A 27579-nucleotide genomic window follows, 5' to 3' on the forward strand; every position below is an offset into this window, starting at 1 on the left:
CTGAGGTCCTCAGCTGTTCCAACCCATCAACCTCACATAGCAGGGCTCAGCCTGCTGTGCATACAATTACGCCCAGAAAATCATGGATACACATCACAAAGACCTTCCCAAATCTACGAGAGTTTGAGTCACAGAGGGAATCGGAGAAAAAATAACATGAAGAAAACATCAGAGGGACTACAGACAGAGTCTGAATCCTGAGGCCCTGGGAAGTGAGGAAACATTTTGGTCAGCTTCCTTCTTAGACTCAACCACATCGAACTAATAATACGACAGTCATTACCAGCTGGTGAAGACTTCAGTGTGATCTGTACACGTTTGAACTAAAGGTAGGTGTTTCAGCTTAAATGTCGTATTCTTTTATTAAAACATCTCTCTACTGACCAAAAGAGGCTCTGATCTTTCTGTTTGGCTGCCTTGGTTTCTATGAGAAAGTCCAGTTGACGCCTATTGATCATAGAAGCAGTATTTCTCCAGTGCTGGATTTCAAAATGTTTTTTTTCTTTTTTGACTGGCAGCAACTTCCAAATTTAGTTGAGATGAGATCAAATTTCACCAACCAAGAATAGTTCAGTTTAAGCAGACCAGTGCCCCCCAAACACTTTGTGTGCTTCAAGTGATTGCCATAAACACTGTAAACAGTGTACTGTAGTTTGGTGTTTGTATCTGCATTTGAGTTTCCACTACATCATCCTCTTTAACATTCAACACATTTAAGTTGTAGATAGTGTTTTTTATATGAAGTATGAAGGCAGATTCCCTGGGCAGCATTAGAAATGGAGGTGAACAGGAACAAAATGAAAATAACATCCGTCTGTTGTGTCCTGGTCATATTTTCTATTGCTTTTATGCCTATGGGCAGTCAGTCGGCAGTTGGTTCTTCCATGCATTGACTATATGTCTACGGCTCATGCAACAAATATAATCATTCATAGCTAAACATGAGATGCACAGCATTTAGAGGCTGTGATCAAAACTATGGTTGTTTAATCAAAAATGTATCCTGAATGGGACGGCCAGTAGTGCAACAATAAAATCGTTCTGATTTCTTTTAGACTTTGGTGTATTGACAAGTTTAGCCTTGCACCATGGACCAGTGAGTACAGTTCCTGCATGCTTCTCCTCCTGCACGCCGTTTGATATCCGTATTTATCAACTCATTTCGGTTCTCCTAGTATTCTTCTACACAACAACAGATAAAGGAACCCCATGTTTAGATGAAGAGACATATTGTGTAAGATTTTGTTTTGTACAAAGTAACATCCATTGATTTCTTGAATGTAGCATTGGACAAACTTTCAACAGTGTTACCGGTGGGTTATGTTCACATGCATGCCTCCTCGGAACCACAAACTCCAATGTATTTTATTGGGAGTGACCATCACAAAGTAGTGCACAACTGTCAAAAGGGATGGAAGATCACACATTTTTTTCAACGATTTTCCTTTTTTTTTTTTAACAATTAAAAATATCAAAATTGGTTCAGAAATGGAGTAAATAGCCATTAAGAGTAAGCCAAGCCAGCAATGGTAACTCTTTGCCTGCATGTATGACAAAACAGCACTTATTTAAGTCATATTTTACGTTAATGTCCTACGTTAGGCAGTTTGACATTTGCATTTGTTGTCTGACAAGCTGAACAAACTTTTTTTTTCCCAATAAGAACTATCTGAACTTCTTTTTTTGTTTTCTCCTTTCTTTTCCTTTGTGTGTGTGTGTGTGTGTGTGTGTTTCTGCGTGTTAGGGAGGATGACAAAAACTCTGTGGATATTCATGACAATCCTCCAGCTCCTGACAACGTAGTGAGGGAAGATGGAGACACTGTGAGTTGTAGCACCATGCTAACCAGCCAGTGTTAGCAGGGGCATTCCCAGGGTGTTTAAAATAGCCCCAACCTCGAGGCAGGACTACAGTTCAACGGCATTTTTAACATTAAGATTATGAACTCATAGTGTATTTTCTCTCTCTTTGATGGAAAAAAAAATCTTCTAATAACCAAACCAGAAATGGGGAGTTTTAAAAATAAAGCCGTCTTTCCAAATGTCACTGAACATCCAAACCCAGCCCAAAATAAAACCTTACCTCAGGGTTTTATTTGTTTCTCCAGGTCTATTTCATCTATGAGGAGGAGGTGGAGGTAGAGGAGAAGGAACCAGAGCCTCCTCCAGAGCCTGTTATTCGGATCAATGACAAACCCCACAAGTTTAAGGACCATTACTGCAAGAAGCCCAAGTTCTGTGACGTCTGTGCTCGCATGATCGTTTGTATGTATTATGCAGGAGACGAACTCATAATACATTCTGCACCTGAACCGCTGCTACAACCACATGCTGTCAGGTTCTCCTCACTGATATTCCTTTGCACACCACCTAGTGAACAACAAATTCTGTCTGAGGTGTAAGAACTGCAAGACCAACATCCATCATTCGTGTCAGCACTACGTCGAGTTCCAGAGGTGCTTTGGAAAAATTGTGGGTTTTTCTTCACTATCCAGCATGCCTTTTACAGAGCAAGTCATTCAAATATTTAATTTCTTTGCACCAGTAAAGACAGAGTTGTGCAAAAAAATTTCAAGCGTTGTGTTTTTCTGCAGCCACCAGGCTTCAGACGGGCCTATAGCTCCCCACTGTACAGCAGTGACCAACCAGACCCAAGTGAGTCCTTCAAAGCTTTAGTTGCACTTGTTCTTTACTAAGATTATACATTTTCTAGACTCGGAAAAGCAGCTCTCACACTGCAAGCTGATTGGTGAAATGACTACCGTAAATGATCATAACTTGGTTTAAAATAATGTGCTGATACCAGACAACCCGAACCGGAACGACCCCGTCTTTGACACCTTGAGGGTTGGTGTCATCATGGCCAACAAGGAACGCAAAAAGAATGAAAACGACAAGAAGAATGTGAGTAATTTGGTCATATTTCAATCAAAAAAATCAAAAGCTCAGAAGAAGAAAAAAACAAACAGGAGGCAGAGGTAGTTTTATTTTTAAGTTTCTGCGTAATTTACAGAACCCTCCACATTCAGTGCACTGTTAAAGATGTCAACGATTTTAAACATAAATTTGAAACATCAATAAATGATCATTTTTGTTTAGCATGTTGACTTTCATGTACTGTGTCATCTAGATGATGATGATGATGGAAGAGGAGGAGGAAGAAAACCAACAACCCAAAGAAAACGAAGAGGGAGGAGAAGGTAAAACTAAAATTATGATGTTACCTGAGATAGAGAATACCACAGATAATTTAAAGGACATTAACAAGAACTTGATCAAACAATTAAAAATAGATTACTTTGGTAAAGCTCTGGGTAGATGTCAAAGACGAAAAATCAATGCCTGTTTCTGAGTTACTGTTTCATGTGTACGTGCAGGGAAGCCTGAAGATAAAAAAGAAAAAGGTGGAGACAAAGCAGATGACAAGGTGAGAGCAAACTTCATGTTCTTCAACCTGCAACTGGAAGTAAATCATTTCAATTTCATTGTTTCTCTCCTGCTGCACTGTCTGTGCTTTCTGTCAACAGGCTAAAGGCACCTTCACCGGGTCCCACTACTACCTGGCTCTCTACCGCTTCAAAGCCATCGAGAAAGACGACCTTGACTTCCAGTATGTTTGAGAGAGATCTAAATGAGTCTCAGTGTATTCACCTTATAAGTAATGACACATTTTCCCTTGATGGATTTGACAAATCAACCCTAATTGCTCAAAACTCTGTTTTGACTTGATCAGCCCTGGTGATCGGATCATAGTTCTGGATGATTCCAATGAAGAGTGGTGGAGGGTGGGTTTCATTCCTCCATTTAGATTTATAACACTCTGCTGCCGTCAAGATGAACTCTGACGCTCTTCCTTATGTAATCAGGGAAAGATGGGGGAGAAGACCGGCTACTTCCCCGCCAACTACCTCATTAAAGTGCGTGCGTCTGAACGGGTTTACAAGGTGACCCGCTCCTTTGTGGGCAACAGAGAAATGGGACAAATTACACTCAAGAAAGATCAGGTAAGTTTCCAGAATTTAGCGGGTGCGTACGTGAACAACGTGACACATCTTTAAAATAAAAAGAAAGAAACAAAATGATAAAAGAAGATAATTGTCTTTTAGATTGTAGTGAAGAAAGGAGATGAGAAAGCTGGCTACCTGAAGGTCAGCACAGGACGCAAGCTGGGCTACTTCCCTGCAGATCTTCTTCAGGAGATCACCTTCACATAAAGTGCAACAATATGCAAGAAAAAAAAAAAGATCTGGAAAAAAATTTAAGTTTTCTTTTATTGTGTTTGCTGTGATCTATTTCTGTTGTTGACATGCTGGTTATTTTAAAAACCTTTCATTACTTTTTTCGTCAGCATTTTAGACTGTTGTGTTCAGAATAGCAAACAGATGCTTTTAAGCATTGCCTGCTTAAAGCTCAGGTTTTAATAACAATTAGAAAAATGGAACTAGCTTTCTAGAGATGAAGAAGCAAATGCAGATAGCCTGTTGATGACTGTCTATGAGAATAAATAATTATACTTTAGTTTATTCCCCTTGGGATACATTTAATAGGCACCAACTCTCAGTTAAATCTAAATCATTGAATTAAAAACATGTAGACATATTTCATGTTATGCACAGGGCTGTGCAGGCAACTTATAGTTGCACATATTGTGTCCTCTCTGACTGATAAAGGTGTTTAATAAGACTTAAAAGAAATTCATTTTTTGTTTGAGTTAACATAATCTCATCTTGAATTATTTTAGGAAAACATTGACTTTATTTTGAATAAATATATGAAGTTTTTCTTTATTTATTCATGACTTTTTCTTTCCTTCGGGTGTCACTATGAAGTGCTACAGTGGGAAATAAAGAGAGTTCTCACTTTTTGCACTTTTGAGTCTAAGTGGGACAGCGATGCATTTAAGACGACGGCAAAGAGCAATATTTGAGGATCACCAAGTCTCTGCTTAAATATTTTTTTATTTCAAGGCTTTGGTGCACCAGTTGTACCGTAGAAAAAAAGCAGGGCAGCATTATAGTTTTCAATATAGGAGGTGAAGGTGTGTGTGGGCAACCAGCAGAAGGTTGAAAAAGTAAAAAGTGGTGCTCAAATTTTTTGGAAATCTCATCACTCATTACTGAATATCTAAGAATGCACTTTGCAGACTATAAACATAAAAACACCTGAAAACAAGACAGTTAAATCAATCAGATCCAACAGCTGAGCTTTGGTAGTTATTGAAAAGTTGATGCTGGTAAAATAACTACCTTTTCCCTTAGCTGAAGTTAAAATGCTTTGTGTTTTAAATAAAATACAGAAGAAGTTTTGCAAAGGTTTGTGTCCTGTTTTTCTGATTCATTGTACAGCAGTTGGAAAGCAAATTCACTTCTTGGCTGTTGACTTTAAATTATTTTTTAAATTTCCTAATTTTTTCCACCACTAAACCCTGATGTTGGCGGTCACCGTTGATGGGGAGTTATTGTCACGATGTCTTCAATAGTTTAGCATTTCAGAGCTGTAGCGTTGTTGCCGCCTGTTGACTTGGATTGTGATGAAAGAGGAGAGAATGCTCTAAATGTAACATTTTCATGTCTGTCGCTGCCTATTAAAACAGATTTCTCGGCAAATTGTTTTCGCTAATTTATCACAGATTAATTTATCACAGAAGAACCAGAAAAATTGTGACATCTAGCGGTCACTTGTAGTCATTACAAGATATACGGCTTCTTCCTTCCCGTTCACGACTTTATGTACAACTAAAACAGCAAAAGTTTTGTATATTACTATATAAAATTGTTTTTACAAGTGAAGAATGCCCCACTTCCGTAGGGCGTCAAAAAATTGGGATAAACTCTTATTGTTCCTCTCCACGGAAATCTTTAGTAAAAGGCGAAAGATTTATACGATCTGAAGAGAAACAAGAGTGCATGTCGAGTGCAGCGCCGAAGCCAGAGGACATTCTTTGACACAGCCTTTTCATTGACGGTTTTCCAAAAACAACTTGAGTAAACGTAAAATCTGCAAAAATAAATACACACACAGTTTCAACGTTTTTTTATTACGTTGAAAGTAACAAAAATGAATTCAAAACAAAGTAAAATAAAATAGAACGATGTAAATAATCTTACTAGCGCTTTGCATTGTGGGTAAAAAGTGACGTAATGTTAATTCTTTTCACTCTTATTCATTGCATGATGAAGGGTTGGCTGGGATTTCTTCAAGACACAACGTGGCCTAACTCTTGAACGCCCTGGTGTTCTAGTAACAGGGGTGAAAGTAGTATATATAGTAGTTTATATATATATATATATTCCATGTTGAAAAACGTTTTCTAATTGTGGTACATGTTTTGAAATAAATGCAACTCAGAAAATCATTGCCTCTTTATTAGACGTTTATTTTCCAAAGACTTTTTAAAAGTTCAAAATAATAAAATGTACACCTGTTTAGTATTAATTACAAAAAACTCTTATGAAGTTGAAAAAAATACTATGGGAGAATTGATATTTAAGATCTAACACCAAGTAAGGGTTACTGACTAACTCCAGACAGATTTGGTATTTAACACTTAATAAGAGCTAAGGTACCAACTCATCAAAAAGAGTTAAATTAACACTTTCTGGTGTGGACCCATGTACTTTAAAAGTGTTGAAATTAAATCTGAAATAGTTAATTTGAGCCTGCTGGATTAGCTGTAAACTGGTAAAAGATTATTTTATTTGAGATGTTTCACTTTGACAAGCTTTATACAACAAGACGAAAAAGGAAAAGGACCTAAATTCATACTACACGTGACTCTCTCAGCTCGTCATTGATGACGTGATCGTCGGGAGGCAAATTCAAAGCCCGAATCACACGTCACAGATTGACGTCAATGAGCGACTGAACCAGAGTCTTTGAATGTAGGTCTTCTACGATCATTTGGTCACTAAACTTATTTTCGTCTTCCAGAACGAAACAGTTAGACAGGTTCTTAGGATCGAACAGTTTATCCTTCCTGTCTTTACCTCTCTCTCAGTCTGTCCGTCTTAGCATAGACTGAACATGAGAGTTCGTTCACAACGAGACGAAAGGGAAAAGGTTTAGCGCCGGGGCTTTTTCATAAGCCCCATGCCTTACGCCTTCTCGCGAGAAGCGTAAGGTAGGATACTGGCGTTCAGCGGGATGGGAGGCGGAGGAGTTGCCTCTCCTGCGGTAGCGCCAGGCCCGGCGGCATGGGCTGACTCTCGGGGAGCGTTGCGGGGCTCCAGAGTCAGCCGTTCCCGCCCTGGATGGGCACCTTTTTTTTTTTTTTTTTTTTTTTTTTTTTTTTTAAAAAGAAAGGGGGGGGGGGAAGAACCACAGAGTGGCCAAATTTCTTTTTTTCCTACTCCTATTTGTTAGTCATACAAATCAACTAATCATCACAGGCCAACTGTAAATAAAGAGGGGCGGGTCACTTACGTCACTTACTCATATATTCATGTTTGTCTTCACGAACAGACCTGCTTTTTTACGGGCAGCAAGGATATTCGGACTTATTTCAAAACTAATAATCGGAGGACAAAAGGTAACAAATGAAAAAAAAATTAAAACAAAATAAGACTTTGTCTTTTAAAGAAAACTTATGTCTTCACACAGGAGGCGTACGGTACGAAACTGGTGCTCTGCGGGGTTGGGGAGGAGGAGTTGCCCCTGCTGCAGTGGCACTACACGTCCTGGAGGGCAGACTTGTATGTAAATTAGACAAATCAGAGGCAGGTGATTGGCTTAGCAGGTTATTGCTTTTACTTACGGCAATCTGTGTCATGTGACTAAGCTTTAATAGTCACGTGACATGTGATTTATGATGTAGATATGTAGAACTAGATATTCAAATTTACATCACAGTATTTTTAGACTGTCTTTGAATGTTGGTCCGGCAGAGATTACTTTAAAAACATAACATTCAGTCCGTTACGATATATTAGGTTTTCAGTCTTGATATTTATTTTGCGATTATTAATAAGCGCTCCCTGAACACAGCTTTGGTTGATTAGTTAATTTTAAACTCCTGCTCTGCTAGTTATTTTGGTAATATAACCGAAACGCACAGAATTGCGCAACACCTTGTTAAAACAATAAATACTGGGATCATTATTGAGATTATTATTTTTGTTTGGCCATTAAAATGAACGTTATTTTTTTATTTTTATTTTTTTGTTATTGCTCTTTAATAAAGTTACGAACGTTTTGATAAGCCAATCAGAGGAGGACGTGCGGGTCTCAGCCTCCTGGCGGCGTTCAGTTTGTCACCTACCGCCGAGATCGACTCAAAACCTTCCGCGATCGCCGTGTTGCACCGCTGATCTAGCAAAGCACGAACAGTTCAGAAACAATATGACATGGGGAAAAAGCTACTTCTCAACTGATTAAGTCGTGTTTTTGATTGTTCTTGAAAAACTAATTAATCACTGCTAATTAGTGGTGCACTCACGGCTGCACAGTGAACCTAATGATGTTTTTGAGCAGACAGCCGCTCCCCTCTCTTGCAGGTACTGCGTACCCCCGCTAAATCTTTTAGGGATTTTACAGCAGGGAAGCAGTACCCGATCGTACCCGCCTGCTTTGACTCTTGTATAGCAATATCGCGTTACTGTCTTCCCGCTTTATATGTAACCTACATACACTGGTACGCATGCGCAAGCGATTTTGTAGTAACCAAGTGATTTATCTATAATGTCTTTGCTCTTCATGTGAAATTAGAAAACTCGTACAAAATACTGACCTTAATCTGTCTAAAATAAAAATTTAATTTATTGAAAATGTGGAAAAATGTTTAAAAAAAACAAATTGTCTTTCATTTAATGTGTTTTGCTATCTGTTTTGCTATTAACAGATAGCAAAACCATGACGTCTGTTTTCTTTGTAAGTATATATATATATATTTTTTTTTTCATTTTCACAAGTGAAAAATACCCTACTTTGGTAGGGCGTCAAAAAATTGTGATAAACTCTCGTTGTTCCTCTCCACGGAAATCTTTAGTAAAAGGCGAAAGATTTATACGATCTGAAGAGAAACAAGAGTGCATGTCGAGTGCAGCGCCGAAGCCAGACGACATTCTTTGACACAGCCTTTTCATTGACGGTTTTCCAAAAACAACTTGAGTAAACGTAAAATCTGCAAAAATAAATACACACACACAGTTTCAACGTTTTTTGGCCATTACAAAAATGAATGGTTAGGCACAACGTGGCCTAACTCTTGAACGCCCTGGTGTTCCTGTAACAGGGGTGAAAGTAGTATATATAGTAGTATATATATATTCGATGTTGTAAAACGTTTTCTAATTGTGGTACATGTTTTGAAATAAATGCAACTCAGAAAATCATTGCCTCTCTATTAGACGTTTATTTTCCAAAGACTTTTTAAAAGTTGTACAGCTTTAGTATTAATTACAAAAAACTCTTATGAAGTTAAAAAAAAAATACTATGGGAAAATTAATATTTAAGATCTAACACCAAGTAAAGGGTTACCGACTAACTCCAGACAGATTTGGTATTTAGTGAAAATGTGGAAAAATGTTAAAAAAACAAAACGAATTGTCTTTTTTATGAAACTGCTGTGTAACGTTAACAGATGGCATAACCATAGTATCTGTTATTTTTCATATATATTGTTCATTTTCACAGGTGAAGAATGCCCCACTTTCGTAGGGCGTCAAAAAATTAGGATAAACTCTTATTGTTCCTCTCCACGGAAATCTTTAGTAAAAGGCGAAAGATTTATACGATTTGAAGAGAAACAAGAGTGCATGTCGAATGCAGCGCCGAAGCCAGAGGACATTCTTTGACACAGCCTTTTCATTGACGGTTTTCCAAAAACAACTTGAGTAAACGTAAACACTGCAAAAATATACACACACACAGTTCTTCAATTTAGATCGCCACGTTGAAACTAACAAAAATGAATTCCAAACAAAGTAAAATAAAATAGAATGATGTACATAATCTTACAAGCGCTTTGCATTGTGGGTAAAGAGTGACGTAACGTTAATACTTTTCGCTCTTATTCACAGGATGATGAAGGGTTGGTTGGGATTTCTTCAAGACACAACGTGACCTAACTCTTGAACGCCCTGGTGTTCTAGATATAGTAATATCACGTTACTGTCTCCCCTCTTTATGTTACCTACATACACTGGTACGCATGCGCAAGCGATTTTGTAGTAACCAAGTAACAATTTACGGATATATCTGTAATGTAATGTCTTTGCTCTTCATGTGAAATTAGAAAAAGCGTACAAAATACTGACCTTAATCTTTCTAAAAAAGAAAAAAACATATTTAGTTTAGTGAAAATGCGAAAATGTATTATAAAGACTATTTGTAACATACTGGACTGTGGTGTGACACAAACAGGCAACAAAGCCATAATATCACCACACTATTTTTGTTGTGATTTGTTTCGACTGCTGCACGAGACCTAAAGGCCACAAACGAAGTGGAAATAAGATAGTACATGGAGTTTCTGTTCATTTACATAAGGAAAAAAAGCGACATCTAGTGGCAATATGCTGTGATCTCTTCGTCGCCTTCCGTTTTCATTTTAAAAATCTGTAAACATTTATTAAAATGACTTTCCCAGCAGGGTGTTTTGAAGTATAGCTAGCTTTTTAAGCTCCTGTATTAAAGAGTGAAATCAGACATCACTGTCTTACTAAATGTTAGTTATTACACTACAATAACGTTTCTGCTATAAATGTACACTCTCTAAAAACTTAGTTAAAAAGTACATACATACTGCATGTTTATTCCTTTTTTTCTTTTCATTGTGACAATCTTTAATCCTTACTCTTATATTCTACAGGACAGTCAGACCAATGAGATAACAAGCAATAAGTTTTGCTCTGAAAATAATAAAAATGTTTATAATTTCACAGGAAAATAATTCATTACAGAAACTAAATTAATGTGAATTTTTTTTCTTTACAACTTGAGCCAAATGATTACAGCACCACTGCCTACTTTTGCTTAATACAGACTTGAACCTTGAAAATATTTATGAGGTGATTAGATAAATCATTTTCAAATTGCAAGTTGAATCATTTAAAAAAAACTTTCATTAAAAATATGTGCAACATTGGATCATATCTACTTGCAGAAGTATTATTTTCTCCTGAACATTTCCATGTTTTGTAGGTTTTCAACCACAAATTCAATGTATTTGACTGATATTTTAGTTGATAGACCAACACACAGCACCACAGTGGAAGAAAATGGAAACCAGTAGTTGTTCTTTTGAAGTTCTGGAAATGAAGATTGGAAAAGTGAAGTGTGCATTTGTCCAGTTTACCCCAATGTTCCTGATACTACAGGGCCTGCTGGTCAGATTCGATTGAATAAGAATGGGGGTTAAATACAGAGCAATCCTGGAAATCAGGCTGATTCCTCTCCCAGCAGGGCAATAACACCTCAACAAACAGCCAGCGTTGTTTGGGAGGGTTTAGATCAGCGCATTTTCATGTGGAAGGATGGTCCAGTCAAAGTACAGACCTAAATCCAATTCAGCTTTCATATTGTGGCAAAACATGAAAACTCATATCCATAGACTCTCTTCACCTAGTCTGACTTAGCTTAGGCTAAGATATGCAGTAAAAAGTAAGAACAGTTTTAAGGCTCTTGATGTGCAAAGCTGGAAGAGACGTGCAAATAACCACCACAAGTTTGACATTTGTAGAAAAAATCCTTGAAAACCAAGAAGTTTCTTCCGCTTGAGATTCATGTACTTTTTTGCATCGTTTTACAACTTTAAATCCATTTTAAATTCAGGTTTTTTGTTGTTTATTTTGCCAGTAATTGGTCAAATTTTGAAAAGGCTGAGTTGGCATGAGCATACTCATAAGGAGGGTACACGAAAAGTGTCAAACTGGCCAGAAAACGTTGAGCTATTTAGCATTATCACACACGTTCATTAAGGATCTTTATTTAGGACCTCTGTTCGGTTAGTACTGGTGGGCGATCTGTTGGCTTGAATTTCCAGCAAAAAACTGAAGGAGTGACGCTCACCAGTTGTCAGCATATATATATTTTTTTTCCTGAAGAAAGCCCTTGTCATTTTGTCAGCCTCCCTGCGGCTAAAGTACGTGGGGACAGCAGGGACGGCTGTCAAACTGTGCCTGCCTCAGAGAGCCTTTCCTCGGGTTGATGAGTCATAATGAGGGCTGGCCAGGTGCTGAAAATGAGCATGGAGGCAGGTGAAGGTGTGTGTGTGTGTGTGTGTGTGTGTGTGTGTGTGTGTGTGTGTGTGTGTGTGTGTGTGTGTGTGTGTGTGTGTGTGTGTGTGTGTGTGTGTGTGCGTGTGTGTGTGTGGAACTGCTCGGCAGTAGGTTTATACTTACGGGGTAAAATGTTGCTTAGGCAATGCTTTTCTTTTGGGAAAATATTTTTTTGCTAAGTTTGACTTGCTTGTGCGTGTGCCTGCCTGTGTGTGTATGCGCTGAAGAGGAGTGAGAGAGGAAGAGGCACAGCGCTGGAGAGGGGGAGAGCTGAAGCGGATTCACTTCAAATCTGGAGGATTTCTAGAGTCTCCTCCAGCCAGGAAGTGAGAGTGCAGGCTTTAATTCAGGAAATCACTCAGAGAGACACGTCGCGGCTCTGTGGATGGACAATCGCTGCTGCTGCTGCAGAATGAGGGCTCTTTGTTTGAACTTTGCCATCACCTGTCTGTGGCTCCTTCCCTGCACGGTGAGTCCACTCTGCAGCTGAGGCTGAGCTCGTTATTTACTCAAAGTGCTGTTGTTTGCAGTGTAACTCAAATTTGAAGTTCTCCTCGTTGGGGGAACAAGCAGGAGGTCATAAATCATCTCTTGCCAGCAAATGTGTTTCCTCATCTTCTTGCCTCCAAAAATGAATTCATTTCCATAGATTTATTTCTCTCTCTCTGTCTCTCTCTCTTATTAGGGATTGTTTTTGTGCTGCAAACTGAAATCAAAACCTTTATGATCTCTTCAATATATATATATATATTTATATATACAACATGAGATGCATTGATTAGAGTTTCAGAAATCTGGTCAGTCTGCCAAATTGTATATTTGATTTGCTTTATTAACAGCATTTAACTTTCAGATTTTGTGGCAATCCTTTGTTTTATTTCTTATCGTTTTGGTACAAAATTCAAAATGCTGTTTTAACAAAATTGTGTAAAAACATAAAAATGTTTTTGTCACAAAGGACTTGCTTGATTATTCTGTGAAATAGCACAGTTCCTCAGAGCAGCTCCTGCTCTGTTGTCTGTGACTTTCTTCCCTGTGCAGCTGCTATTTATTATGCACTCCTGAATTTATTTTTCTGCCCAAACAGATAATTTGTAACACCTAACTTCACCGGTGAACTCGCTAAGCAAAAAAAAAAAAAAGCAACAACAACAAAAAAAAAGCTCAAAGCGGCGTCATTTTGAGCCGTAAAAGTTGAAGCAAATGACTTCAGAGGGTCTCTCGGTTTTGAAAGGGTTTAATCTCCTCGGGGTTTGAGGGCTGTTGTTTTTATGTTTTCTTTACTCTTATAAAACTGTCACATTAAGGATTTTCCTGCCAGTGGCAAGAATATTCCCCCCGTCCTTAGATAAAACAAAGCCCTCAGCTCACAATTTTTTTTCTTCTTTAGCAATTTAATTCATTGCTATTTATTTATTTATTTAATTTTTTACCTTTGTTGGTGCTTCCTCGCAAGTGTTGTGCTTGCATCCTCTCCTCTCCACCATTGCTCAGTCGCAGTCATTGTGCTGGCATCTTGACACTGAGCCGGTGACATGGCTGTCACATTGTGAGCTCCAATTAGGCTAGGTGAGAACAGCACATAGCTGCAGGTTTTAGGCTTGCAACAATAGGCACAGCTGGAGCACACTCGGGTGCAGGAGCGGGCTGAAGTAGAGGCACAAAGAGCCAAAAACTTTCGTCCGTTTTTTTTTTTTTTATTCTTTCCTTCTTCGCTTCGATGTAAACAAGCTGAGCAGAACCTTCTGCGCCGCTTGTTAAATACCAGACATGCAGCACATTGCAAAAGTATTTATATCCCATTAGCTTGAATGTGTATTGTGTTGGGATTTTATGTGATTGACCAGCAATATTCCAAGTTCTGTGACATCTCACTGTTCAGTGTTGTGCAGCTTGTCATCCACCAGAAAGTGTAGCAAAGAGAGCTTTGATTAGAGAAGTAGATACAAAGTTCATAGAGCAGCTGTAGAAAGGAAGAGCTCAGGTGGGTGAATCTGTTGACAGGATGAATATTGGTTGTTTAATGAGCTAACTGGGTCGAGTGGCAAGAAGAATCTCATAATTTTTAAAAGAAAAGTCTTGTTAAAAGCCTTCCTACGAGCCATGCAGCAAACATGTGGAAGAATGTGTTCTGCTCAGATGATAACTAAACATTTTCTGGCCTACATGAAAAGAAAATTCTCTAGCAAAAAAACTAAAGATTCAGATTACTGTGAACACCCAGCAATGCCGAACGTGGAATAAATTACATCAGGTGTGTCCAGAGTGAGGCTCGCTGGCCATTTGCAGCCCTCTGAACGATTTTAGTGCAGGCGGCCGATGCTGATGGGTACTTTTATATCTTTAAGGGTAAAATTAATTTTCACATAATAAAATCTTCTTAAAATAATTTTAAAAACCACATATCGTTTCTCATTGATCAACCAGGTTTCTGCATTCATCTTTATCTTGATCCATGGACATGCAGTGACTTCTACTCAGAGCAGCAGAATTTCTGAGGCCTCGCTGTGACAATTTCAATTTGTCAAAATGGCCGTGTCAACATCCAGACCCTGAAAACGGATCTTTATCCAATCAGACTCGGCTTGGGTTATTTAGAAAGAAGAATGAAGAGGAACGTCGGTCTTTGGATGTGCAACGCAGGCAGAGGCTGACATCAAAACGTCTCCTTTCAGAAAAAAATGGCTCTGCAAAGGATCAACTCACAGTGACTATACGTGCAGTTTTCACATTTTTATTGGGTTAAACTAAAACCAAATCCCTGTTCTTCATATAAAATAGACTGAAGCCTGTTACTGTGCTGTGATAAAGCAGGCACTATATATTCTAACTGTGCTTTAGATCCACAAAGACTTAAGGCTTGAGATCCTTCAGCCCAAGTTATAACCTTGATGTAGGTTTGATATCTAATATGTCACGTTTTGCACATCTACTGTGTGGTCAGTATCAGGGACTCTACTCACATTATCACCCTCACTAAGGGATTATTTTGGAGGGTTTTGTGTGTTAATTAGACCCCACAGCAGGAGATTGCCTAGTTCAAACCAAGCTGGTTTATCAATAGGATGTGCTCAGTGTTTATTAATTTTTAGCTGTTTGATTAAAAAAACAAAACAAAACAAAAAAAAAACATGTTCATTTCTTGTGAAAACAGAAGAACACAAAACTACTTCTCTCTGTTGCCATGTTATCCAGGACCGGTTTTAGTCCAACACTCACAGAGCGTCCCTGAAGTAAACACAGCTTCCCGAAAACAGGGCCGCGACCTCAAACCGCACACACGTTTTAAACAACGGGTGACATGAAACAAAATCACGTTTATCGTTTGGAAAAACACGGTGATCTGAATGCTCCCCCTGCCTCCGCCTCAGAACGTTTTGCCATTGTCAAATAGTTATTGGCATATTAATTTGATCAATAAGCATAGCTGCTATTCTAAGAAATGCACAGCGTCGAAGAGAGGAGTTTAGAAATACGCTTTTCCTGTGTAAGTTCTTCTTCTCCTTGGAGGGAAAATAAGAAAAGAGTTTGTGATCTAAACAGGACTTACTAATAAACCTCAAAGAGTTGGTGAAGAGGATGATGTGGACAGAGATGGGGAAATTTAATACAACAGAGCTATACTTGGTCCCCTAATGATTCCAAGTATACCGTTCATGAGCATGTTAGAATATAAGAATGGATGATTCAGAAGAAGACAAATAAGGGGCTCTTCAACATATTGCGTTGCTTCTGACTAAAGATATGCTGAAGTAGTTTCATCGTTCTTATTTAGTTATTTATTTGGTCTTTTTAAAAGGTCCTTCTCAAACAAATAAATAAATTACTGGATGTAGCCTATCATCAAGGTTGCACAGAAAGGATGACTGACAGTTTTAACAAGGGGCTCAGCTGAAGGACGACTGAAAACAGATAATTATTTGTTAATGGGAGGTTGATTGTGACATGCCAGCTTGCCTGAAGGAAATAACTTATTGATCAGCGGGAGCTTTAGAGGAGACTGAAAGACCGAGGAATAATTATTTTAATCGATTATTTGATAGCATTTAGTGTACGTACAGTGAAATTGTCCTTCATTTGTGGTCACCCTGATGGGCAAGTCTGTTTCGAATCATTCTCATATTCTTTTCAAGGAAGTTTATTGTGGAAAATCAGTGGAAATCTGTTTCACTTGATTTCAGTTCATGTACCAAAGTGCAGCAAGCATGTAGCATATAAATTAGTTATGCTTTCCTCTGAGGCACGGTTGTCAAATTAAAAGTGCCTTATATATGTATTAAGCATGCTTTTCATATATAAAAAAAAGAATATATATATTTTTGTTTTTCTGATGTAAAATTTCAGTCTTAAATGTCATATTTTCATTACCTGTCAGATGAAAATCATCACAATTAACGGAAATAAGGCTTAAAAACATAAATAATTCATATGCATAAGGCGTTTCACTTAGTGAATTGAGTTGCTGGAATAAATAAACTTCTCTGTGATATTCTAAATGGTCAGGTATCACTGTACATTTTACTACATGCATGACACACACCCAAACCATGTTTCCGCTTCACCTTAATTCACTACTTTGTTTTGACAAATTACATGAAATCCATATGAATTCCAGTGAAGTTTCTGCTTGTAGCATGGCAAAATGTGGACAAGCTCCACGTAAACTTTAACTGTTTCAACTGCAGCTTTTTGTCAGGTTCAGTCAACTGCTGAGTAAATAATCCATCTAATATATTTTTCTGCAGGTACAGGAGTCATCCGGTCCTCTGAGCCTAAAGAGCAAACAATGGAGGGCCGCCGGAGCAGGAGAAGAACCCGAGGGAGCAGCGCTGAAGGTTAAACATGTATCCAAAGACTTACAAATCATCTCCACCAAACATAAGACCCATACGTACGGCGCGGTGAGCCCCTACGGCTGGCCACAGAACTTTTCACAAGCTCCAGACCAGTATCTGTACGGCACTCCGCCCAAATCCAAGCCTCCTGCCAAAACCTCCACAAAGGCCAAGAAGATCCTGGGCTGGGGGGATTTCTACTTCAACGTGAAAACCGTGAAGTTCAGCCTCCTGGTGACTGGAAAAATCGTGGACCACATCAACGGGACGTTCAGCGTCTACTTCCGGCACAACTCCTCCCGCCTGGGGAACATATCCGTCAGCATCGTCCCGCCATCCAAAGCGGTGGGATGGGAGGTTCTCGATGGCGCGGCCGACAGCAGCGCCCCCAATAAAAACTCTGTCCTGTTCCCAGATCTGAGCCCACCATCGTCCACCAGCTCCGCTCCTACTGAGCATCAGAAATATCAGCGGGACGTGATGATGGTGACCGAGCTCAACTGCCGCGTCGAGTACCAGCGAACCAACCGGTCCAAGAAGACCAAGCCGTGCATGTATGACCCAGGGCAGACCTGCTACTCGGAAAACACGCAGTCCCAGGCGGCGTGGATCTGCGCCAAACCCTTCAAGGTCATATGCATCTTCATCGCCTTCACCGGCACGGACTACAGGCTGGTGCAGAAGGTCTGTCCGGATCACAACTTTCAGGCAGAGCAGAACCAGCAGCACCTCGGATGAGCAGAGACTCTCCAGCTGGAACATTTACTGTTTATACTGTATATTCATCATACAACCACACAAAAAGAAAAAAAGAAAAGAAAAAAAATCCTGGGATTCTGAAATTTTGGCATCATTTCTGATTAGAAATGCACATTGAAGCGGTTTAAGAGAGCAGTGTGACTTTGTAAATAGTTTTAACATGAAACTTCTCCCATTATTCCACATGCCGTATGTTTTTCCTAAAGAAAAAAAAGTTAGTGATTATACTTGATTCTGCCATTTTCTGTATCTACAACTCCTAAGTTTGATAAGTCAAACTTTGGATTTCATTATTCTACACAATGTATATATTTATAAATCTAAGATTGTCTTCAATTACACCGATGGATGTTTGTGTTTTCTCTAATCTGGAAAACTACTTCCTTTACTGATTCGCGTTAAGAAGCACCTGTTGACTCCATTCGTCATCCAGGCGACAGAGAACCAATTCAGAGGCAGATTTTCATGCACCTTTCATGTTATCAGTGACACAGACTACGCATGTACCTGGCGTCGGCCCAGAATGATTGTGCGTTCACCCTTTGCACCTTGAAAGTTTCCAGATTTCCCCGGACCTCTGCTGTCACAAACATGCTCTCTCTGTCGCTGCGGCAGACACTGAGGGTGAGTAATTTCGTCTGATGATTCATTGCACGACGATGCAGTTGCATGTTGTCTAAAGGACTTATTTTCCCCTCTGCACATCGGAGCGGTTGTTACTAAATAACTTAAATGCTGCAAACTAGGTCAGCATGCCATTGTAGTTCATCTCAACCCTGCCAGAGCTGTCTGCATGCAACATGCACGGCTTCATTGTCTGTCATAAAAAGTGTCAAAAAGCAGCAAAGTCTGTTTTATTTTGTCAAGCGTATGCCAAACCAATAGATATGAGAATCCTGTTTTTGTGCGCATTTCTGCTTTGACACTGAACCACCTGTAAGGGCGAAGTAGCTCCTGGTTCCAAAAGTGTCATGTATGCATACCTGCTTTAACAAACAAGACCCCGGTGGTCAGTCTATGTAGACTTTTCCAGTCCAAGGTTTTCCAAAGCTGTCCTGCTTGAATAGCACATTTGTTTTTGCGCAGCCTTTCACTTAATGGCTTTGCTCAGAACATCAAAAGACACATTATTCTAAGTCATTCTTTCAAACCCTTCCTGCAGAGTATCATAATTTCAAGTGATGAAAGCATTTCTCACCCAAGCTCAGCCTTCACGAGCATTTCAAAAGACACCAAAGTCGCTTCTTTAAAAAAAAAAAACAACAACTCAGTTTTAGCAGTACAAAACACAAAAGATCGTTGTGACTTTCTGCTGAATACCACCCAAGGTCTTAGTAACATTTAACGTTCATTATTTAAGAAGTACATGTTTTCTTAGTGAGTGACAATGTTAATTTTGTTCTTTTTCTCTTGTGTCACGCTGAAGCCGCTCTTCCTCAGAGTCTCGGGTTGTTCGGGGAGAGAGGGGCAGGTCGCCTCAGAGCCATGCAGGCTGACGCACGACGGCGGCGGCGGCGGATGGACGGGGCAGGAAAGTTTGGCCCAGGACGACCCAGAGATGTGGAGTCTCCTGCAGCAGGAGAAGGACAGGCAGTGTCGGGGACTGGAGCTCATCGCGTCAGAGGTGAGAGTGCAGAGAGAAGAGAGGGGCAAAAACAAAGAGGCAACTCACAGTTTTTCATTTTGACCACAAAGAAAACATTCACTTTAGTGGATTTTTACGTAATTAACTCAGAAAGTAGTGCATAATGATGTAGGAGGAGGAAAAATGCTTTTATTTTGAAAATTTTTTTTATTCTGATTTCAGGATATTAGATTTAAAAAGGGCTTGGTTCAATATCAATTTATACTACAATCTGATTTTACACACGAATTCTGAAAGAGAATGGATTTTATTTAGTGGTCTCACAGTGAAAGGGGTTGAATACACTTAAATGTGCATTTGAAGTAGCCTTTTCCTTTAGCTTCACAGTTTTGCACAGTTTCATGGAGCCTTTTTGTAGTAGATTCCTTTCAAATACAGATAAATGCTACCTATTAGAATAGTAACACACAGCACTCTGGGGCCAGACACAAGATGACAGAAAACAGTTTTGATGGGGTTGCAAAAGCAAAATTAAGAGAAATGTCAGGATTTAGACAAACAAAACAAAAGCAAAATGACAGAAACTCATATAGATCTTCAGAAGTTATCAATCTGGAGTTCACAATGGCTAACATCAGAAAAACGACAAGAACTCATTTAGTATCACATTTTTTCTTTTACGTAAAACGTGATGGACGTCAGTCTGTTGCAGAACTGTTTAAATATTTGCTCTTTGCTTGGAATCACACTAAGTGTGTGTGTGTGTGTGTGTGTGCGTGCGTGTGTGTGCGTGTGTGTGTGTGAAAGCTGTGCTGGAGCAGCAACTGGTTTTGACAGGTGGACTCCACACAGAACAACATTTAGAAAATCAGTAAACAGATTTTCTCCTTTCAGTTTGATTCATTCTTTTTCTTCTCTTCTAGCAAAGAAAACTGACCTCTTCATGAACAGACACCTTGAGACATTTTTAGATTTTTTTTTGTAACTAAACTGACCATATGGATGTTTAATATCAATTTTAAACACTACTAAAAAAAGAAACTCTAGTAATTTTCCTCATCTTGAATTTGACTGTCCCTTCTGTAAAACTAATAAAAAAAGATTTTACTTGGAAAACTGGGAACAACTAACTCTAAAATTAAAATTATTTTCTCTTCAAAATGATTAAATCCAAATTGAAGTTGGAGAAAATTAACCAAGTTTCGTTTCTTTTACTATGGACCAGTTATGAGCCCAAACATTTATTATCCACATTGGTATCCGAAAGATTTTCATCTTAATGAGCGAGTGATGCGAGTCGTTCACCAGTGCAGGATGAGTCCCAGAGATCTCCCTGTGTTTTTAGAACGATGCCATATTATCCCATTAGCTTTCCCATGCGTGTTCTTCACTGATCTCCACATTTTGAGAGGAGAAGAGGAGGAAGGGAAGTCTAGTTTGAGAGTGTATTTTTGTGTGTCAGGATAGTGTTTCAAAAATGTCACAGAAAGAGTTCTGTGTCAGACAGGGAGCTTGTTTTAAACCTCACTGGGATGATTGAGGGATCCCTGAACAGTGACAGGTTTAGTATAATAAGACTTACAGAGGGGGACGAGGGGGGCGGAGGGGGAGGTGAGGATGAGGGAGAGGAAGAGGTAAAAAAAAAATAAGCCAGAGTGAGAGTTTGAGAAGAGAAAAAACTGACAGAAGGAGGAAAATTCATTTGCATTCAGTTCCGTTTCTGCAGCTTTCTCTCCTCTTATATATAGAAAAAGCTTCAGACAGCCATTTATGGGAGGCGCACAAAAAAATTCACAAAGTAAGATTCTATCATCCATTATATTTTGCAACACAGAAAGTCATTGTATTTTTTTTTATTGTATTTTTTTGTGATTATTTTAGCTTGCATGTGAAAGGAAAGCCAATCCAAAAGCACAAAGGAGAGCTAAATTTATATAGTGGCTACAGTCTCTGGCAGTAAAGCCTTCTCTGAGTAAATAAAGCTATATTTGGATAGTCTGTTCAGATTTTTTTTTTCTTAAAGCATACAGTATGTGGAGATGCCGACACTGTGCTTGCTTGTCCTGTCAGAATTTCTGCAGCCGTGCCGCCCTGGAGGCACAGGGTTCCTGTCTGAACAATAAATACTCCGAGGGATACCCTGGGCAACGGTAAGCACCAAAACCCAACTCAATTATAATATGTCACAATCATCATCTAGAAACATATGTACACGTCATTTTGTCAGGTTGAGTTTTCGGGGGGAGGCGTTTTTTACTAGGATGAAGTTTGAGAGTGGAATAGAGTGGACTGCTTTCGCTGAAGAGTCATTCTGAGTACCTGACAAACCTTCACCGGTCCGAGATGCTGTTGAATTATACAGCAGTGATGTAATGCAATCGTTTGTGGAGAAGGCAATACGGTTCTTGACACCACACCATCTCACTGACAACTGCATGGTGTAACATCATGCAGCGCTGCTGCCAGGAACAACACGGTGCACTGCAACACTGTGCAATGCAGCACCCTGTACCGTGCAGGTTTCCAACCACGTGTTTGGGTTTTCTCAGGTTTGTCCTCCAACAACAAACTTTGTATGTTTGCTATTTAAAACGGATGCGAGAGGACAGAGTTGGATTCTTCCCAGAAAACTCAAAGGATAAACACATATGTTCGCATGAAATAGTTAATCCCCAATTAAATAAGCCCCTCAAATCTAATCATTATTATCAAATGTAAAGTAAGTGTCCAGGAGGGCGTTTCCTTTGTAACAACTGCAAATTTATGAATTTGCAGTTGTTACCAAGAAAACAAAGTTTTCACAAGAACCTTAAACAAACATGGTGTTTCTGCACAGGATCAGTGGCTTCAGAGAGGTGGGTCTAAAGTTTTACAATAGACACAAAAAAGTTAATTTCTTGACTTTAGTGAACCCCATGCTGCTCAGTTGATGTTACACGGACTCTAAAGCATCTTCATTCAGTCAAGCGATCGTTTTCTAAAGCGTAGACAGAAGGAGTGTCCCTGTTCGACCCAGAATTTGACACTTCGCTTTATAGAGGATGCGCTATCAACTATAGCTGAAATAATTTAGACATTTCATCGCCAACATTCTTATTCAACTATAAATAGAGCAGGTACGCGCTATGCCAACTTTTAGGTGTGACATTGTTGAACTTCTGTGAGCATTTAAAGCAACACTTCCTTTCCTGTTATGTATTTCTGTTACATTAAAAATGCTACACTTAACATCATCTGCATGACTGATATGAAAATTAAATCTAAACTGTCACTTTATGGCAATACATTAACTATCACTCATTACACTGGGGAGTCATCTGATATTAGATTGTGTCTTATGATGCAATATTGTACACATGAGATGCAGTGTAATAAAAGAGATTAGAAGAATGCAACAATATAATTAATAAATTGTAAAAGACACAAGCTGGTTTAATAAGTAATGATAAAAGTTAATAAAAAATATAACCCTTTAGGCACTACAGTGCATGTGAATGTGTGTCTCTTCCAGGTACTACGGAGGCGCAGAGATTGTTGACCAGATTGAGCTGCTGTGCCAGAGACGAGCGCTCGCCGCCTTCGGTCTGGATCCAAACCTGTGGGGCGTCAACGTCCAGCCCTACTCGGGGTCCCCAGCCAACTTTGCAGCCTACACCTCTGTGCTGAAGCCTCACGACCGAATGATGGGCCTGGACCTGCCGGACGGTGGACAGTGAGTAAATACGCTGTGGGATCATAACAATATTCTGCTTAAAGGGAGATTTGGTTACTTGTGAAAAAGCAGCAACGACTGTAATCCTACTGTCATGTTACAATCCTGTTGAAAAAAACAACAACATTTTATTTAAATAATTTGACAGAAATGAGTCTGTAACATCAATATTTTATGTGCTAAAACAATGTAATGACACAAATTTTTACCTGTTTAGAAGATGTGAAATCATGTAAAAACTCCCAGATGAATCCCTGAGGCATGCTAATCTCACATTAAAACACATTTTACAGCAATTTATTCAAATATCTCAGTTTTTTTTTCATTTCATGCTTCAGACGCTCTCACCACTCTGACAGATTCTGCAATTATTAGTTCCCACATTTTAGTTATTAGTATCACAAAAGAGCGTCACTTGGCCCAGCGGTTATTTCCTACAAGAAAGTGAATGTTGTCTTTGGACTTAACGTCAAGAAGAGGTTGAGTGTGATTAAAGTTTTTGGTCTCATAGACTGGAGCTGTCACACGGCGACACTCTCTTTGAAAGGGGCTCATTTTAATTTCACAGACATTCACAGAAGAAAATGAAGGCGCTCCACGTAAAGTTAACGCCACGGCTGGCCGGGCGTTGAAGAACACAAAGACAGAAGAGACAGTCCTATATAATGGCCTATGTATTTGCTGGATTTGTGCTATTACGTTAAATATATTCAGTTTAATGCATTTGGTAGAATACACATTAATTAACTTTTCTGTAAGTGTACTAGAAGTATATTTTTCATGCACTTAGTTGTAAAGAAAGCATCATCTTACAATACTGTGATATAATGGCCACTTTTTGAAGCCCAGTGGAAGATTCTAGTGAAAACTGCCCACCTATAATAACATAAATACCTGTTTTACATTTAGCTACCCCCACCTGGGGTCAAGTGGCTGCTTGAAGATCTTTGGTGGTAGCTCATAATGAGCCTACTATTGCATATTTGTTTTAATAAACAGATTAGCTCCCGTCATGGATCAGTTCTTTTTTTTCTTTCTGCTTAGTTCATCTCACAAAGGCTTAGCCTATCAGCATTTTTTAATAAGGTTTTCATGTGATAGATCAAGTGTAAAACTGTTGAACTTGACAGATTGTAATACTCAGTTGTATTTTATTCCACAAAAACGAATCATAAAAGAGCGACTTTTATTCAGCGCTCCTAAATCCACACCTTGCAGAACCAGCTTCCACTGAGAGCATTTTGGAGAATGTCTGATATTTTTCTAACTAAATGTTTTCATTTGGATTTTGATTTAGACTTTGACTGAGCCATTTGAGCTGAATCGTATGTTTTGATCGAAGCCATTTCGTTGGAGTTCCGGCTGCACGCGTGTGTGGGGTTTTTGTTCCTCTGAACCTCCTCCACAGTGTAATGCTTTTTAGTTCTATCAGCTTTTCTTTTAGGATTTATCTCCTTTCACTTTGCTGTCAACTCTGACCAGCTTCCCTATCCCTGCTGACAAAAGCATGATGCTGCCACCACCGTGTTTATTATGGCTGTGGGGTTTTCAGGGTGACGTGCAACATCTGTTTTCAGTCATATGTAGCGTTTTATTGTAGGCCGCATAGCTTAATTTTGGCTCTATCTGACTAAAGCACCGTCTTTAATGTCTTCTCCTTGCGGTGAATTGCAGTTGGGCGTTCTTGTAGCTTTCTATAAAACGTACTAATCCCAAAGCAACATCTGAAAAAGAGGCTTTCCATAAACTGAAATAACATGTTTATAATATGTATTATTCTGAGGGTTAAGATTCAGACGTTACAGCTGCAGTCTGTGTTGTAATCTTATTCTGCTGTATTTCAGCTTGACCCATGGCTACATGACCGACAACAAGAGAATCTCTGCCACCTCCATCTACTTCGAATCCATGCCTTACAAGCTGAATGTGAGCGCTTGGTAGACTTCAGACGGTAAATCTGTGGAGGATTCCTAGTAACAAAGTGTTGTGTTACAATCTCAGCCTCAAACGGGTCTGATCGATTATGACCAGTTGGAGAAGACAGCCCGCCTCTTCAGACCCAAGCTCATCATCGCCGGAACCAGCGCCTACGCTCGCCTTATCGACTACGCTCGCATGAAGAAGGTCCGACCTAACTGTGTGTTTTCCAACTGAAATCCTTGTGGTAACTCATCAGGTTTTTGAGAAACGTTTTGTTACGGTCTGTGTTGTGTGTTTCAGCTGTGTGAGGAGCTGAACGCCTACCTGCTGGCTGACATGGCTCACATCAGCGGCCTGGTGGCGGCTGGCGCCGTTCCTTCTCCCTTTAAATACGCTGACCTGGTCACAACCACTACCCACAAGTCCCTGAGAGGAGCGAGGTACCAAATGTCCATTTAAATCAGCTTTCAAACCGCTTTATGATGGATTGAGGCGAACACTCGGACGGCGTCCTGTCTCCACTCTGCAGGGCTGGTATGATCTTCTTCCGGAAAGGCGTGCGGTCGGTGGACGCCAAAGGTCGGGAGACGTCCTATGACCTCCAGGACCGGGTGAACTTTGCGGTGTTCCCGTCACTTCAAGGAGGACCGCACAACCACGCCATAGCCGGAGTGGCTGTGGCCCTCAGACAGGTCCAGACGGTTGTTTTAGTCGCCGATATTCAGTCGTGTTCAGTAATAAACGCAATAATAAGGGAGAAAAATCCTTGGAGGGAAAACAAATCTAAGAACCGGCAGAATTTCAGCAGCTCATGAATAAAACATGAAAGTGCAGCGTTCTCCTTTTTTCACGCAGCATAATTTCACGTCTCCGCAGGCTTCCAGTCCCATGTTCAAACAGTACATCGCTCAGGTCCTTCTGAATGCCAAAGCCATGGCCGGCGCTCTGCTGCAGAAAGGCTACACCCTGGTGTCAGGTGAATCCCTCATGCACATCAACAGACGTTTAAAAGACGCATGAAACTGGCAGCTTCCATGCTTCTCATACCACGGCATGAGCACTTTGTAGGTACTTCATGCACTCGCCTCCTTTTTTCATTCACAGCCCATTAATTTGCTTTTTTTTTTTTTTTTTTTTTACTTTTTAAAGGCAGCTTTCACTTTACTGTTGAATGCTTAAGAAATGTCATTGAAAAGAAAAGTCAGAGTTGATGTTTTCCAGCGTCGGCAACAAACGGTTCGGAAGCAGTGAGAAGAATCGGCTCATTTCATCCAGTCAGACGTGTTTCGTAAAAATAGACATAATGAAGCTTTAACATACACTTACCCTGCTTCGTTCTCATCTCCCTCCTCTTAGGCGGAACCGACAACCACCTGGTATTGGTTGACCTTCGACCTCATGGGATAGACGGAGCCCGAGCAGAGAGGGTCCTAGAGCTGGTATCCATCACAGCCAACAAAAACACCTGTCCGGGGGACAGGAGCGCCCTCACCCCAGGAGGACTCAGACTCGGTAAACAAACTCATGATTATTCGTTTTAATATGGAGGGTGTAGAAAATGCATCTCCTGTTTAGTATAAAAGTCTGTGTACATTTATTCTAAAGCTTACTGGGTTATTTTCTGTCGTTGTTTTGTTTGTTTTTCTTCACTTTTCTTACCATCTTTTTTTTTTTTTTTTTTTTGCTGAAGGAGCTCCAGCTCTGACTTCTCGACAGTTTAAGGAGGGAGACTTTGAGAAGGTTGTGGATTTCATAGATGAAGGGATTCAGATCGCTCTGAGTGTGAAGCAGAAAACTGGTGAGACTGTTTCGGTGTGATAATTAACTGGGCTAATTAACTGGGCAAGAGATTTTATGTTTTGTAAATGAAAAAAACAAAAAAACAAAAATCAAATTTAAGAGCAAAAAAAAAACTATCAAAACACATCGCTGTGTGTCGTGAACCATGGGATTTACTTTTTTAACTCAATTCCTAATTTTTTTTTCACTTTATCTTGAACTGAAGAAGACCAACTTGTTGACATATTGTAGAGTACCGTAACATTTTATTGATTTTTTTGGCACTTTTTTTTTTTTTTTTTACACATTTCCTTTTTCCTCCCATCAGGAAACTTGGCCAGCTTCAAGTCCTTCCTGCTGAAGGACCCTGACACAGTAAAGCTCATTGCAGAGCTCCGCCATCGGGTGGAGCTATTTGCCAGACCCTTCCCCATGCCAGGATTCACAGATCACTAAAAGAGGAAGCGGGCTTCTCTCCAGCGACGTCACCTTCTGTCGACTTCCTGTGGAACTGTAACGCGCAAATGTCACCGTCATATTTGGATCACGCCGCACTGTTGGTCAGTTTTCTGCTGAAAATGTAAACAATCTTTTTAATGGAAGAGTTTCATCTGAGGCCGTGGTAAATAATGACTGGTGTACAAAACGATGCATTGAATATTGATGTACAGCTGTGAAGAAAAACATTTCAGTATAATTGTTGATCAAAGTCAGACATGAATAAAGCAAGAAATCAAGTTTGCACAACGATGCTTTTTGACGTATTTTCTTAAG

General features: G+C 39.6%; 3 protein-coding genes and 3 non-coding genes across 6 annotated transcripts; 3 read left to right on the forward strand and 3 right to left on the reverse strand.

Moving 5' to 3' along the window:
* Window positions 1–23: 23 nt before the first annotated feature.
* Window positions 24–5605, forward strand: stac3 (SH3 and cysteine rich domain 3). Its single transcript, XM_014976447.2, has 13 exons — window positions 24–329; window positions 1056–1096; window positions 1745–1823; window positions 2108–2264; window positions 2374–2471; window positions 2594–2654; window positions 2806–2903; window positions 3130–3199; window positions 3377–3426; window positions 3527–3609; window positions 3733–3784; window positions 3866–4003; window positions 4106–5605. The coding sequence occupies exons 2-13, from the start codon at window positions 1089–1091 to the stop codon at window positions 4211–4213; spliced, it is 1002 nt and encodes a 333-aa protein (XP_014831933.1). The 5' UTR covers window positions 24–329; window positions 1056–1088; the 3' UTR covers window positions 4214–5605.
* A 186-nt stretch (window positions 5606–5791) lies between these two features.
* On the reverse strand, window positions 5792–5905 carry LOC148158479 (U5 spliceosomal RNA). Its single transcript, XR_015763875.1, has one exon. It is a non-coding gene; the product is annotated as a U5 spliceosomal RNA (small nuclear RNA).
* A 3008-nt stretch (window positions 5906–8913) lies between these two features.
* On the reverse strand, window positions 8914–9026 carry LOC148158480 (U5 spliceosomal RNA). The gene has a single exon (XR_015763874.1). It is a non-coding gene; the product is annotated as a U5 spliceosomal RNA (small nuclear RNA).
* A 612-nt stretch (window positions 9027–9638) lies between these two features.
* Window positions 9639–9752, reverse strand: LOC148158481 (U5 spliceosomal RNA). Its single transcript, XR_015763873.1, has one exon. It is a non-coding gene; the product is annotated as a U5 spliceosomal RNA (small nuclear RNA).
* A 2666-nt stretch (window positions 9753–12418) lies between these two features.
* On the forward strand, window positions 12419–18065 carry LOC106909933 (neurexophilin-2). The gene is made up of 2 exons (XM_014976445.2): window positions 12419–12684; window positions 16961–18065. Exons 1-2 carry the CDS (start codon window positions 12601–12603, stop codon window positions 17786–17788), a joined length of 912 nt encoding a protein of 303 aa, XP_014831931.2. The 5' UTR covers window positions 12419–12600; the 3' UTR covers window positions 17789–18065.
* A 133-nt stretch (window positions 18066–18198) lies between these two features.
* On the forward strand, window positions 18199–27552 carry LOC106909932 (serine hydroxymethyltransferase, mitochondrial). The gene is made up of 12 exons (XM_014976444.2): window positions 18199–18433; window positions 19236–19433; window positions 21465–21544; window positions 22906–23106; window positions 24951–25032; window positions 25108–25230; window positions 25327–25466; window positions 25556–25718; window positions 25903–26002; window positions 26383–26538; window positions 26717–26824; window positions 27134–27552. Exons 1-12 carry the CDS (start codon window positions 18311–18313, stop codon window positions 27259–27261), a joined length of 1602 nt encoding a protein of 533 aa, XP_014831930.2. The 5' UTR covers window positions 18199–18310; the 3' UTR covers window positions 27262–27552.
* The last annotated feature ends 27 nt before the right edge of the window (window positions 27553–27579 follow it).

This window comes from Poecilia mexicana, unplaced genomic scaffold, assembly GCF_051168715.1.
Source record: "Poecilia mexicana isolate PSO_F unplaced genomic scaffold, ASM5116871v1 scaffold_7, whole genome shotgun sequence".
Lineage (NCBI taxonomy): Eukaryota > Metazoa > Chordata > Actinopteri > Cyprinodontiformes > Poeciliidae > Poecilia > Poecilia mexicana.